Genomic DNA, 16,235 nt, shown 5'->3' with positions numbered 1-16,235 from the left:
ATTTTGCACAATAAAAATATTTCTTCACTTGAACAAAGTTAATGTACAGAAAAAAACATGCATTTGAAAGATTGATATACCAACCTGGATGGCTCCTCTGATTTTAATGCCGGTTTCTATGGCGGCATAGTAGGAAGCCTGTAGGAATGTCCTTTGAAGGAGCAGAGCTAGGAAAAGCAGCACCGCCAACACGTAGGCATTCGCTAAAAATGCCTGTGAGGAAATGAAATGGATGCCTAGCAGCTTCACCTGTAACACACAAACACACACTGATGTGATAGCCCTAATATATTATATTCCCCCCCCCCTCCCCCCAGTGGTCAAGCATGAGCATGCTTTAAGGGCATTTGTATTAATACGTGTACATTAATATAGCCGTGCAGGGGCTTAATACTGTATACTTGCACAATATCAACACACAAAATTGTTCTGTGAGTACGTGATCTCCACACGGTGTTCAGAATTGACAGATTATATACAAAGTGTGTCATGCTGACAGCTTGCTTTAATCTTCTTACTCATTTGAGTAGAATCAATGTTTGTTTAACCCAGGCCATGTCTTGGATTTTATATCAAATGTCTTAGATGTCACGAATTGTTTTGTACATCTTATCTTCGGCTAAATTAATCAGAATTTAAGAATATCTGAATATTTCAACCATGCTCAAGGATGATCCGACTGATATCAGATGTCAATAAAGAGATGAAAGGAATGTGACAGAAACTGTTATACTGGATATATAAGTCCTGTTATTCTATCCACATTCACTGGATATGAGCAATCATGCACTCTGATTGGCTACTCTACTATGCTATCAGCTCATACACCGTGAGTGGAGAAAAACAAAATGGCAGCACGTGTTGCTGAGCCAACAGAGGATGAACCCCCCCCCCAAAAAAAAAGATCAAGTATTTCAAAGAAATGGCGAAAAGAATATCGTCCCCCCCCCCCCCCCAATTTTTTTTTTTAAATCTCCTATTCCACACTCCAGCCCAGTTGGTGGCGGTAATGCACCTTTAAGTTGGTTTGCCAACTGCCAAAAAACCCTAAACAAGAAGAAGAAGAAACTCCCCCCTCCAAAAAAAAATTACAGCATTTCTCACAAATTGCTACTGTCATTTCACCAGTTTGTTTACATTCTTAGCGGAAATGATTTTGTCAGACGTTTTGTATAAAGTTTTTATTGATCAAATTTGCAAAAAATAAAAATGCTCTGTTTCTCAAAATCCAGTGAATGTGGATAGAATAAAACAGTTATTCCACTCAATCTCGTCGTACATGTCTTATAGCCAACTGGCGCTATGTGCCTTGTCAGCTATCAGGTCATGTATGACTCGATTTTGTGGAATAACTGTTAATTATACATATGTGATGTGGGTGTTATAATGTTATGTTTATTCTGTTTGCTGCTGAATTCCTGAATCTGATCATCCAGGTGTTCATGCATATGCATATATATATATATATATATATATATATATATATATATATATATATATATATATATATATAAACAAGCTCTTTTTTATATGGTTTCTGTAGTAATGGCTTGTTTAATGGGACTTGTATGGTGGATGCTCCATATAAAAGTAACAAAAAATGTTTTGTCATTTAACAAAGAAAAATGTATAGTCATTGACATGGCAATGTTTTCTGGGACATTGACCATTTTTTTTAACCTTGTTATCTGTTCTTTAACGTCAGGGGAACCCCCCCCCCCAAAAAAAAAAAAAAATTACTAATTAATTAAAGCTTTGTTGATTGTGAAAAAAAAATAGCCAGACTCTTTATAACCCTTTAACCAAATACTTTTTATATATATATATATATATATATATATATATATATATATATATATGGCGGCACGGTGGTGTAGTGGTTAGCGCTGTCGCCTCACAGCAAGAAGGTCCGGGTTCGAGCCCCGTGGCCGGCGAGGGCCTTTCTGTGCGGAGTTTGCATGTTCTCCCCGTGTCCGCGTGGGTTTCCTCCGGGTGCTCCGGTTTCCCCCACAGTCCAAAGACATGCAGGTTAGGTTAACTGGTGACTCTAAATTGACCGTGAGTGTGAATGGTTGTCTGTGTCTATGTGTCAGCCCTGTGATGACCTGGTGACTTGTCCAGGGTGTACCCCGCCTTTCGCCCGTAGTCAGCTGGGATAGGCTCCAGCTTGCCTGCGACCCTGTAGAAGGATAAAGCGGCTAGAGATAATGAGATTATATATATATATATATATATATATATATATATATATATATATATATATATATAAAATATTTAAATTGTTCTTTGTTTGTACTCATTTAATTTTTTTAAATTTTTTTTTTTTTTAAGTAGATAATATGTATAGGCAGCACGGTGGCGTAGTGGTTAGCACTGTCGCCTCACAGCAAGAAGGTTCTGGGTTCGAGCTCAGCGGCTGACAGGGGCCTTTCTGTGTGGAGTTTGCACGTCTTCCGTGTGTCTCCGTGGGTTTCCTCCAGGTGCTCTGGTGTCCCCAACAGTCCAAAGACATGCAGGTTAGGTTAACTGGTGGCTCTAAATTGACCATAGGTGTGAATGTGAGTGTGAATGGTTGTGTGTCTCTATGTGTCAGCCCTGTGATGATCTGGTGACTTGTCCAGGGCGTACCCTGCCTCTTGCCCATAGTCAGCTGGGATAGGCTCCAGCTTGCTCGTGACCCTGCACAGGATAAGCGGTTATGGATAATGGATGGATGGATGGATGGATGGATGGATGGATAATATGTATACCGGTGACTTGATGGTGTGATTATCACGGCTGATGTGGTGGACGATGCCAGAGATGCAGAGTGGCCCGGTGAAGCCAAGCAGGTCAGCCAGGAAGCGGTAAGTGATGCTAAGGAGTAGAGGGCCTCCAAATGCCTGCCTCAGAGCGTACCAAATTGACCGTGGGCCTCGTGCAGGGATCATGCCTCGCTCCTATACCACACACACACACACACACACACAAACACACATATCCGCCACAGCTTGTCTGGAGCCTTGTCTTTTCTTTGGTCTGTTGTGTAACAGTGGCCTGTTGTGTAATACTCTACTTTCTTTACTAATATAACCTGTGTGTGTGTAAAATGTACTGACTCAATAATGCGGAAGTCATAAAATAAACATCAGAATAGTGTGTCTACGACATTTGCAGAGCACTGTCCACAAAAAGTTATAACAAAATGCTTTCACCATATTTTCTGTCCTTACTTACTTACTTCTGTCCTTATTCTTGGTCAAGCTCATGATCAAACACAGCACTGTCTTGGAAAGAACTTCATGTGCTCACCTCAGCTTGGACATTTCTTGGACAGTCCTATCCTAACTTTGATTGCAATAATAATTCAGTGGTTAAGGTTCAGTGTTACTACCCTGAAGGTTGTAAGTTCAAATGATCTGCCTGTTTGAGAATGTTTTGAAGCTCACCTTTTCAGCTATGAGTTTGGATTGAATTCTGCATTGCATGCAAATAACGTTGGATAAGTGTGTCTTCAGAATGAAGAAATGTACATTTTTTTTTTAAATTAGAAAACATGCTAAATAGAGGTAGTGGGAATAGCGTATGTATTAACTTGTAAATGATTAGCCCCAGTCCTCATTTCTCTGTTCAGCACTGGTGGGAGTGTCTACGATGTTCCTTTCCTGAATTCTTCATTTGATTTAGCTAAAAGCAGAAGTGTAGGTGGACTCATGGTGTATTTGTAGAGATATGACATTTCTGAAGCACACTGAAGGAATATACTCATGTCCTTCTGTACCTTTTGTGTATTGAAGGCCTTACGTAGCTTCTGATAGTTGGTGAGTGCTCTCATAGCTATGGGCAGCTTGCCGATGGTTTTCAGGTGGATGGGCTGTTTGTGGGCCGATGTGATGAATGTGTTCATCCACCAGTATGTGCTCTTGGACAGTAGGTTGACAAAAGGCTGAAGGAAACGGACACCAAGGTCCTGCAGGTCCTCTGGAGGTTTCACCTCAGTCGGGTGTGGGAAGAATATGTAGCGCTGGAAAACAAGAGCACCAGATGATCAACAGTAAAAGATTACTTTGGTGCTACTCCCATACCATCGAAAGTAATTGTAGATGTAGGTACCAGAGATAGTAATACATTAAGAATTACCAACAGAACATGGATCGGCATTCTTCTTTATCAGATAACTGCACTGTTATTTGGCCCAAGAAGATCTTTCTCTTCTTCTGATTAAAAATAGTTGGGGTAATCCTGGGAAAGACTGTATAAGCTTTAATGACACCAAATTCAAGGCTGATCCATGTGAAAACTATGCATTCTTGCTTTGTCTCTTGAAATCTGAGCAACTCAATGAGAGAGAGCAAATCTAACAAGCCACATCAGCTCATTTGTTCATTCACCTTTAGCAGCCATTTTTTCCTCATCATAGTCATATTGGCTCCAGATGTGATTTGGGAATATACCCTGGATGGGACACCAGTCCACAGCAGGGCACCACATACACTCAGTATGGGTGTTCTTTGGGGCTACTCAGTGTAGTCAATCCACCAAAACGGTATGCTTTTGAGAGGTGGGAGGATCCTGGAGGGAACCCATGGAGGCAACCCATGGAGGCACAACGCGAACATCTACAGAAACCCCACACAACCTGAGCTCAGCATTGAACCAAGGAGCTGTGAAGTGGATATTTTAAGCTGCTGGTATATTAAGCCATGCCCAAGTGAACAGTTGTGATCATCGAAATCTTCAGATGTGGCAAAATATGTGGGAAAGGGCTTCACTGTGCACCAGTGTAGCTTTCCAGAACTGGTCAAGTAGGGCTGATTATCAACTACATTGGTGTTTTATCTATGGATTCTTCACGACAGAGAGCCAGATATGTAAAAAAAAAAAAAAACAGATCCCAAAGCTGCTCAAGGTTCTTCACCCTCAAATAACTGGAACATAATTTTTGCTTAAACTCATCTATCAACTTCAAATACACAGAATGTCTCTTTATAGACCATAAACATACTTTCTGTAAATAGGAAAGATTTTCTTTTGTTTTCTTTAAAGAATATACACTCACCATTCACTTTAATATGAACTTGTTCTTGATTCTAAGATTCCTGTTCTTGGCTGCAGGAGTGGAACCCAATGTGGTGTTCTGCTGTTGCATGCTGAGATGCTTTTCTGCTCACCATGGTTGTAAAGAGTGATTATATGAATTTCTATACAATTACCTTCCTGGCAGCTCGAACCAATCTGGCCATTTTCCTCTGACCTCTCATATCAACATGGCATTTGTTTCCACCCACAGAACTGTTGCTCATTCAATGTTTTGTTTTTTGCACCATTCTGTGTGAACTCGACAGACTGTTGTGTGTGAAAACCCCAGGAGGTCAGCAGTTTCTGAAATACTCAAACCAACAACCATGTCACAGTGAAAGTCACGCTTTTTCCCATTCTGATGTTTGAAGTGAACATTACCTGAGGCTCTTGACTTGTATCTGCATGATTTGATGCACTGTGCTGCTGTCAAGGGATCAGCTGATTAGAGAACTGCATAAAACAGGTGTTCCTAATAAAGTGACTGGTGAGTGCAAAATGTTCTGTCCTCACTACAAAGGTTATGCAGGATCCCAAGACCATAACTTAACCTCTATTCACCTCCCCCTGATAAACAGCTTAACACAGGCTAAAAGTAGTGGGTTTATTATCCAGCCCCAGCTCTGGAGGGGAGGACAGATGGACAGATGAAAGTTTTGAAGCATCAGTCTTTCAGGAGCAAACAGTCTGAGTTCATTCTGTGCTGCAATGCCAGGTGACTGAAAGGTATTACACGGCTAGTGTAATGCCTTTGCTTTCTTAATCCTGCATAGACTGAAAGGACTGTCTGTGGATTAAATTATATAATGGGCAGAGAGAGAGCAGATCATCATGGACATCACAAGTAAGTGTCCCTGCTATTTAATTTGATGTGTGAAAGAGTATCTGATCATAATTCATGTGAAAGGAGCCACTGAAATGCAATGTTAGCTTTGCAACAAATATACAGTTTTGGCTTTAATGGCTTAAAGTCTTCACATTTATTTATTTTTCCTTTCTAGATTAGAATGACCCAGGTTCAGTTTAACTAGTTGTCCCTGTTTGGACTATTAGTCACCACAAAGCAACAAATGACAGCATTAAAGAAATACTTAAATAGCTGGGTAATTTCTCAGCAATGATATTCACACCCAAACACACAGACACTCAATTCCCTCCAGTTTCCTAATCTTCTCTTACCCTGCGTAGTATAACGTTGATCTCCACCGTCAGCAGCAGGCCGTAGATTAAAGCCAGCAAGCCCGTGATGCAGAAGCGCAGTTGCCCCAGGCTGATTCTGTGTTCATTGTACTTGGTGAACTTGATGGTTTTGGTGACAAAGGCCAAAATCCAGTAGATGAGCAGAGCTTTGTATAAATGGAAATCACAAATTGATTACACAACAAAACAGATTTCCTACAATCCACACCATGAAAAAAACAGTTAATAATGATTGCAAAATCCAATATTACTCAACGTGAGGATTTGATCGAGGGCCACTTTTGGCCCTACACTGAATACATAAGTGTTTTTTTTCTTTAGGCTATGTCTACATTGATATGTTTTGGTTTCAAAATGCATCACTTTTGCTATGTTTATGCCTGGAGTCCACACTACTCCAGAGTTCTTCAACCCCATAAAGCAGAGACTTTTGTAGATGGTCCTGGCCCCATTTTAGTTTGAAAACTCCATGATTGTGTTTTTGTGTGGACGGGCAGAAATGGAGACTTTGGAAACGATGGTGTAGATACCCACATTCGTTTCTTGATTGGGCTTTATCAGTCACTATGGATCCTTCCTTTATTTGCCATGCTCCAATCATGTGACACTTTTGCTGAAGAAAACAAACTGATGTGCGTAATGCTGGAACACATATGCCCAGTGTACAACCACAATTCCAAAAAAGTTGGAACACTGTGTAAAACATAAATAAAACAGAATGTGAAGATTTGCAAATCACAGAAACCCTATATTTCGCTAAAAATAGTACAAAGACAATAGCTCAAATGTTGAAACTGAAAAGAAATTTATTTTTGAAAAATATATGCTTATTTGGAATTTGATGACAGCAACACCTTTCAGAAAAGTTAGAAATCATGGACACCACATCCTCCAGGTTAAAGAAGAGATGGACTATCCAGCTTGTTATCAGTGCACAGTTCAAAAGCCAGCATCTGTGAGGGGATGAGGGGGCATTAGTGTACATGACATAGGTAGCTTATACATCTGGGAAGGCATCATTAATGCTGAATGATATATACACGTTTCAGAGCAATATGCTGCCATCCAGACAAAATCTTTTTCAGGGAAGGCCTTCCTTCTTTCAGAAAGACAATACCAGACTGCTTTCTGCACATATTAAAACTGCATGGCTCCATAGTAAAAGAGTCCAGGTGCTAAACTGGCCTGCCTGCAGTTCAAACATGTCTCCCATTTAAAACATTTGATATGTTGTCTTTGTACTATCTTCTATGAAATATAGGAGTTCCATGATTTGCAAATTATCATTTTTTGTTTACAGTTTACACAGAATCCTAACTGTTTTTGGAATTGGGGTTGTACATGAATGGTCATGTGATATGTTTTTAGATGTGTTAGTATGGATGGACATTATTTTTGATCCAGAGCTACAATGCTCATCTGACAGAGATCATTTTCATTTCAAAATGCCATTTTAAATAAAAAATGCATTGATGTGGACATAGCCTTTGGCTGTTTCTAGCCTATAGTCCAAATGTCATTAAAAATGAGAAATGTAGCTGTTTCCAGTTGGGACACTGTTACCTGACAATATACAGTGGTGCTTGAAAGTTTGTGAACCCTTTAGAATTTTCTAGATTTCTGCATAAATATGACCAAAAACATCATCAGATTTTCACACAAGTCACTAAAAGTAGATAAAGAGAACCCAGTTAAACAAATGAGACAAAAATATTATACTTGATCATTTATTTATTGAGGAAAATGATCCAATATTACATATCTGTGTGTGGTAAAAGTATGTGAACCTTTGCTTTCAGTATCTGGTGTGACCCCCTTGTGCAGCAATAACTGCGACTAAACGTTTGCGGTAACTGTTGATCAGTCCTGCACACCAGCTTGGAGGAATTTTAGCCCATTCTTCTGTACAGAACAGCTGCAACTCTGGGATGTTGGTGGGTTTCCTCACATGAACTGCTCGCTTCAGGTCCTTCCACAGCATTTTGATTGGATTAAGGTCAGGACTTTGACTTGACCATTCCAAAACATTAACTTTATTCTTATTTAACCATTGTTTGGTAGAACGACTTGTGTGCTTAGGGTCGTTGTCTTGCTGCATGACCCACCTTCTCTTGAGATTCAGTGCGTGGACAGATGTCCTGACATTTTCTTTTAGAATTCGGTGGTATAATTCAGAATTCATTGTTCCATCAATGATGGCAAGCCGTCTTGGCCCAGATGCAGCAAAACAGGCCCAAACCATGATACTACCACCACCATGTTTCACAAATGGGATAAGGTTCTTATGCTGGAATGCACGGTTTTCCTTTTTCCAAACATAACGCTTCTCATTTAAACCAAAAAGTTCTATTTTGTTCTCATCCGTCCACAAAAATTTTTCCAATAGCCTTCTGGCTTGTCCACGTGATCTTTAGCAAACTGCAGACGAGTAGCAATGTTCTTTTTGGAGAGCAGTGGCTTTCTCCTTGCAACCCTTTCATGCACACCATTGCTGTTCAGTATTTTCCTGATGATGGACTCATGAACATTAACATTAGCCAATGTGAGAGAGGCCTTCAGTTGCTTAGAAATTACCCTGGGGTCCTTTGTGACCTCGCCAACTATTACACGCCTTGCTCTTGGAGTAATCTTTGTTGGTCGACCACTCCTGGGGAGGGTAACAATGGTCTTGAATTTCCTCCATTTGTACACAGTCTGTCTGACTGTGGATTGGTGGAGTCTAAACTCTTTAGAGATGGTTTTGTAACCTTTTCCAGTCAGATAAGCATCAACAACGCTTTTTCTGAGGTCCTCAGAAATCTCCTTTGTTCGTGCCATGATACACTTCCACAAAGATGTGTTGTGAAGATCAAACTTTGATAGATCCCTGTTCTTTAAATAAAACAGGGTGCCCACTCACACCTGATTGTCATCCCACTGATTGAAAACACCTGACTCTAATTTCACCTTCAAATTAACTGCTAATCCTAGAGGTTCACATACTTTTGCCACTCACAGATATGTAATATTGGATCCCTTTCCTCAGTAAATAAATGAGCAAGGATAATATTTTTGTCTCATTTGTTTAACTGGGTTCTCTTTATCTACTTTTAGGACTTGTGTGAAAATCTGATGATGTTTTAGGTCATATTTATGCAGAAATCTAGAAAATTCTAAAGGGTTCACAAACTTTCAAGCACCACTGTACTTTAGGAGTGTAATGCTAGAGACCAATGCATTGGTCTCAGCTAGAGATGGGGTGCATGGGACTGTTTATTTTTTGTCCCACTCTTGCATTTACTATATTTCTGTTGCAACTGCTTCTCACGCTGTATCACAGGGAATCCGAGCACACTCACAAGAAAGTGCTGTCCAACCTCTTGTTCATACATGAGTACAGAGACATGTACAATTGGCTAGTGTAGCTGTGACAGAAAGGGAAGAGAAAGGATGTCATCCTTCCCATCCAGATTGAATGAATGACCAATTTTGCTCCCTTGGCCTCAGGCCATGGATGGCTGTGGAGTGAGTGTGACTCAAATTTGCATTTTGCTGACAATAGGGTGGACGCTTTTCTGCTGTAGGACTCAGGAGCCACTTGTGACTTCATTTAAAATATATTGACCCTGACCAGGCAGTTAGTAAGGATGACTGAAGGAGCAATTTCTCAAGTATATTATGGAACAAGTACATAGCTGTATATGAATATTTTTAAAGGATATAAAGTCAATAACTTTTGTTCTTTCTTCTCAGTTTTTTTTTCAGGGTTTCCCCCTCTTTTCCTTGTGTGTGATAAGTAATTGGATTTGAAACCATATGAACCAGTTTAGGAAATGAAGCTGAAATTATTTAGGATTAACAACAACAATACTATAGTAAGCTTTGCAAGCTTTATGATCATGTTCTGTACATACCTAACAGAAGTTTAGGAAAGTTGGAAGTTTCTATGTTGTGGTAGTACACTATGGAGGTTATAGCTGCCAGAATGCCCAATCCAGCAGGCATATAAAGATGGAGGTGGCGTGACTGGTTAAACCTAGAAGAACATAACAGTTCATCTGAAGGAGCAAGACACTGTTACGATCTCAAAATTCTGTATGTTCTCAAAGTTCTCAAATTACAGTATGGTTTTGACTAATAATGATGGTTCATGGCTGCTAATCCTCTAAAACTAATAATACTCTATGATGCAGTATTTAACAGTATGGATTATGTAAGGAACACTCACCCATCGGAGACAATCCCCTCAGCGACCTCACACACCAGCACAAACAACAAAGCGGCTGTGAGCAACCAGCGCAGGTTATGGCCTGGGAAATGCAGCCATGTGCTGTGATGGATGTGAACCTTAGAGCTTTGGCTGCCCCAACCTACAGTACAAACATTACAAATACTTATAAGCATGGCAGCTAATTGACCACACTATTAAAAACATGTACAACTCAAATTCCAAAAAAAGTTGGGACACTGTGTAAACTGTTAATAAAAATAGAATGTGATGACTTGCAAATCATGGAAACCCTATATTTCATTGAGAATAGTACAGGGACAACATATCAGATGTTAAAACTGACAAATTTTATTGTTTTTTGAAAAATATATACTCATTTTGAATTTGATGTCAGCAGCATGTTACATTTGTGTTACATCACCTCTACTTTTAACAACACTCTGTAAACATTTGAGAACTGAAGAGACCAATTGCTGTAGTTTTGAAAGAGAAATGTTGTCCCATTCTTGCCTGATATACAATTTCAGTTGCTCAACAGTTCAGGGTTTCCTTTTGTCATATTTTGTGCTTCATAATTTGCCAAATGTTTTAAATGGGAGACAGGTCTAGACTGCAGGCAGGCCAGTTTAGCACCCAGACTCTTACTACAGAGTCATGCAGTTTTAATATGTGCAGAAAGCAGTTTGGCATTGTCTTGCTGAAAGAAGGAAGACCTTCCCTGAAAAAGATTTTGTCTGGATGGCAGCATATTGCTCTTAAACATGTATATATCATTCAGCATTCATGGTGCCTTCCCAGATGTACAAGCTATCCATGTCATGTGCACTAATGCACCCTCATACCATCACAGAAGCTGGCTTTTGAATTGTGCACTGATAACAAGCTAGATGGTCCCTTTCTTCTTTAGCCTGAAGGACGTGGTGTCCATGATTTCGAAAGAGAATTTCTACTTTTGATTCATCAGACCTTGTGACAACTTTCCACTTCGCCTCAGTCCATCGTAAAAGAGGTCGGGCCCAGAGAAGGTGGTGGAGTTTCTGGATATTGTTTATATATGGTTTTAACTTGCATTTGTGGATGCAGTAATGAACTGTTTTCACAGATAATAGTTTTCTGAAGTGTTCCTGAGCCCATACAGTGATTTCCACGACAGACACATGTCTGCTTTTAATGCAGTGTTGCCTGAGGGCCTGAAGATCACAGGTATCCAAGGTCAGTTTTCAGCCTTGTCTCTTGCATACAGAGATTTCTCCAGATTCTTTGAATGATATGATGTACCATAGATGATGTGATCCACAAATTCTTTGCAATTTTACATAGATGAACGTTATTGTTGCACTGTTTGCCCATGCAGTCTTTCACAGAGCGATGAACCCCTCTCCATCTTTACTTCTGAAAGACTCCGCCTCTCTGGGATGCTCTTTTTATACCCAATCATGTTACTAACCTGTTGCCAATTAACCAAATTAGTTTTTTTTTTAGCATTACTCAACTTTTTCAGTCTTTTGTTGCCCTGTCCCAACTTATCTGAAATGTGTTGCTGACATCAAATTCAAAATGAGCATATATTTTTCAAAAAACAATACAATTTCTCAGTTTCAACACTTGATATGTTGTCTTTGTACTATTTTCAATGAAATAAAATTTCCTTATTTGCAAACCTTCACATTCTGTTTTTATTTATGTTTTGCACAGCGTCCCAACATTTTTGGAACTGGGGTTGTAGACATTCTTTGGTCTGCCAGTTTGGATTCAACAGCAAAGTGTGTTTCAGTGTTTGTTTGTTTTTGTTTGTTTGTTTTTAAATCAAAATGGATTCCAAGGTGAGCCATTTCAGAAGTGAAAACAAGTTATATAGTGCCTTTCACCAACCCAAGGATGCTTTAGAGAGTAATGGCACTATGAAATGACAAAACAGAAAGACAAATCAACCAAAAGAAGACATAACACATAAGAGACACAGAAAAGGAAACCAAAACAAACAACAATTAACTATCCAATTAATTAATTATCCAATTAGCCCTTTTACAATCTTTGAAGATTTTTTTTTTGTAAGAGTGTATGTATTGATTGGAAAATATGTGTGGTACAAACTCCAAATTATTAGCAGTTATTTTATCTAGAATCTGTCAGGTATTTAAAATGTAGCTGTCTTGGTATTTGGTACAAAAAGCGCTCCTGAGGGGTTTATTAGATAATTACTTGGATGACTTTCAGATAGGGAAAAACTCGAGAGGGACAACTTGGATAAAGCATGGCTATCTTCAAACCGTTCATTAATTCATTCATTTATTCATCTTTGAATGCTTTATCTTGGTTGGAGTGGATCCCAGGAACACTGGCTGCAAGGTGGGATTGCACTCCAGTCACACCTGGGATTTCCAGTAGCCAATTAACCTCTTGGCACATTTTTGGGAGATGGAAGGAAATTGGATAATCAGAAAACCAGAATCGAGCCGTGAATGAGGCAGCAATGCTGCCTGCGACACTACCATCCCACCCAATTTTCAAATTTGTTCAATACAAACTTCTATCATCATCTACAATGACAGTGATTTGTCTGTTTTCAGGATAAAACCACTAACCGATGAAGAGGATGGGGAAAGTGCTGAAGAGAAGGAAGACGTGTGGTACAAGCCCAAGAGCATCCAGGAAACAGCCGTTATTCAGAAGTCCATTATCCACCTTGTAGGCAGATGAGTTATCAGTCCCACAGAAGGACAGGGTGCTGTTGGAGATTGGAGTCTAATACAAAGAGAGAAATGAAAAAGAAACAGAAGTCTGGCAGGCAGTGAGTGGAAACTATAAAGCAGTTAGGATTAAATTATCTGTCGTCAAAGCTGCAGCTATGGAAAATTAATCAACATGTTCTGAACAGTAAGAATGGAGAATTCAGCAGGAGGATATATGTATAGTCCACTGTTTTTCTTTTATCTTGGGTGTATTTTATGATTCAGATCTGATCTGCTTCTTCTAACAGAATTTCTTAACACAAAGACAACTTTTTAAGGTTTAAATAATTTCAAGACATTTAAGTACTGTGTATAAATATTCATTTCCCTAATAAATGTTTCAAAGTTTGATTTCTTTGTCAAAATGCAAGGCAAACTCACCGCTCTGTATCCGTGCATCATGTTGGAGAAAAGCAGTGCACGCTCTGCGCTTCCTAAACTCCACTCTTTACTGAAATACAACCAAAACCCGACAGCACTGATGGAGCTCCTAATCCCTGCAGATTATACAGCTGTTGTAACATTTCTGAAAACCCTCAACTGCTGGGGGTAAGTATCATATGCGTGTGTGTGTGTACGCACACCTGTGTTAACACAGAGCCTCCTCCTCTCTGAATCCTTTATATACTGCTGCTACTACTACTACTACAACTAATAATAATAATAATAATAATAGTTGAATTATTATAAAAATGATTTAAAAAATATATAATAAACAGCTTTGTAACAACAACAGGAACAACAATAGCAATAATAATAATAATAATAATAATAATAATAATAATAATAATAATAATAATGCTCTTGTTGTTGTTGGTGATGGTGGTTGTAATTTTTGAATGCAACATATTGCACTGTCTGTCAGAAGATCGTGAACTCCCTATATTTTAACATTTTCTGTTCAGTAAGTATGGGCTTATTTCTAACTAATTGTAAAATCTAATGAAAGATGAGATTTAAATTGGAAATGATATAGCTCTAATAGTCAGTGTCTGAGATCTTGTCACACACCACTTTCCTTCACATTCCTGCAAAAAAGTACATCTATCCATCCATAACTACTTATCCTTTGCAGGGTCGCGGTCAATCTGGAGTTTATCCCAGCTGACTATAGGCGAAAGGCGGGGTACACCCTGGACAAGTCGCCAGGTCATCACAGGGCTGACACATAGGCACAGACAACCAATGACACTCACATTCACACCTACGGTCAATTTAGAGTCACCAGTTAACCTAACCTGCATGCCTTTGGACTGTGGGGGAAACCAGAGCACCCAGAGGAAATCCATGCAGACACGGGAAGAACATGCAAACTCTGCACAGAAAGGTCCTTGTCGGCCACTGGGCTTGAACCTAGAACCTTCTTGCTGTGAGGCAACAGTGCTAACCACTACACCACCATCTCATCTCATCTCATCTCATCTCATCTCATCTCATCTCATCTCATCTCATCTCATCTCATCTCATCTCATCTCATTATTTAGCTGCTTTATTCTGTTCTACAGGGTCGCAGGCGAGCTGGAGCCTATCCCAGCTGACTATGGGCGAAAGGCGGGGTACACCCTGGACAAGTCGCCAGGTCATCACAGGGCTGACACATAGGCACAGACAACCATTGACACTCACATTCACACCTACGGTCAATTTAGAGTCACCAGTTAACCTAACCTGCATGTCTTTGGACTGTGGGGGAAACCAGAGCACCCGGAGGAAATCCATGCAGACACGGGGAGAACATGCAAACTCCGCACAGAAAGGTCCTTGTCGGCCACTGTGCTTGAACCTACCGTAGAACCTTCTTGCTGTGAGGCAACAGTGCTAACCACTCCACCACCGTGCTGCTGCAAAAAACTACAGTATTTAGTTATTTGCTGGAACAATAGTTTAATTTCAATAATAATGATGATAATGCATGGATTCATGGTATGTAAATCCAGAGGCACAAACTCTCAAGGTGTCTTAGTTTTCACTGGTCATGAACCAAATGTAAGACAGACACTGCCCTCTGGCGGTTACATCATATATGTCGCACTATATCTCATCTCATCTCATTATCTCTAGCCGCTTTATCCTTCTACAGGGTCGCAGGCAAGCTGGAGCCTATCCCAGCTGACTACGGGCGAAAGGCGGGGTACACCCTGGACAAGTCGCCAGGTCATCACAGGGCTGACACATAGACACAGACAACCATTCACACTCACATTCACACCTACGGTCAATTTAGAGTCACCAGTTAACCTAACCTGCATGTCTTTGGACTGTGGGGGAAACCGGAGCACCCGGAGGAAACCCACGCGGACACGGGGAGAACATGCAAACTCCACACAGAAAGGCCCTCGCCGGCCCCGGGGCTCGAACCCAGGACCTTCTTGCTGTGAGGCGACAGCGCTAACCACTACACCACCGTGCTGCTGCAAAAAACTACAGTATTTAGTTATTTGCTGGAACAATAGTTTAATTTCAATAATAATGATGATAATGCATGGATTCATGGTATGTAAATCCAGAGGCACAAACTCTCAAGGTGTCTTAGTTTTCACTGGTCATGAACCAAATGTAAGACAGACACTGCCCTCTGGCGGTTACATCATATATGTCGCACTATATATATCTGTGAAAATTTGAAAAGAAAAAAGAAAGAAATATGGATTAAAAAAACTGAAAAGGAAGACAGAAAAGAGTTTAGACACAGACATTAAATTCTAAAAAAAAAGGTAAAATAAAAAATAAATAAGAGTTCTTTAATTTGTTTCTTGAAGGAACCTTTAAAGGTTTTATGTAGAATCCTACAACAGGGTTTCTATCATAGAGTACCATGCATTACCACTTCAGGAAGCTCGGAAACCTTAAATATCCAAATCACCTTTTTTCCCCAAAAAAAGTTTAGACACCCAGTGACTTACAGGCTACCTTATGTCTTAATGCAACTTGTTTGGTTTGGAGTCCTATACTACAAAGTTACAATGCTTTGTTTTAACTGAGCTTAAATAAGGCAACATGCAATACAGTATACAGACAAGGTTGGTTAGATTAAT

General features: G+C 39.8%; 1 protein-coding gene across 1 annotated transcript in view; it reads right to left on the bottom strand.

Annotated features, from left to right (window-relative positions):
• Window positions 1–13,602, bottom strand: part of abcc8b (ATP-binding cassette, sub-family C (CFTR/MRP), member 8b) — a 79,603-nt gene extending 66,001 nt beyond the window's left edge. The window contains exons 1-8 of the mRNA XM_060923109.1: window positions 13,582–13,602; window positions 13,054–13,213; window positions 10,466–10,607; window positions 10,152–10,273; window positions 6,238–6,404; window positions 3,761–4,003; window positions 2,751–2,939; window positions 85–249 (exon numbers count right to left, since the gene is read on the bottom strand). Of these exons, the coding sequence (XP_060779092.1) occupies window positions 85–249; window positions 2,751–2,939; window positions 3,761–4,003; window positions 6,238–6,404; window positions 10,152–10,273; window positions 10,466–10,607; window positions 13,054–13,213; window positions 13,582–13,602 (1,209 nt within the window). The remainder of the gene's footprint in view (window positions 1–84; window positions 250–2,750; window positions 2,940–3,760; window positions 4,004–6,237; window positions 6,405–10,151; window positions 10,274–10,465; window positions 10,608–13,053; window positions 13,214–13,581) is intronic.
• Window positions 13,603–16,235: the final 2,633 nt, after the last annotated feature.

This window comes from Neoarius graeffei, chromosome 6 (genome assembly GCF_027579695.1).
Source record: "Neoarius graeffei isolate fNeoGra1 chromosome 6, fNeoGra1.pri, whole genome shotgun sequence".
Taxonomy (NCBI): Eukaryota; Metazoa; Chordata; class Actinopteri; order Siluriformes; family Ariidae; genus Neoarius; species Neoarius graeffei.
Note: the sequence above shows the minus strand (reverse complement) of the source record. Positions and strands in the feature narration are given on the sequence as shown.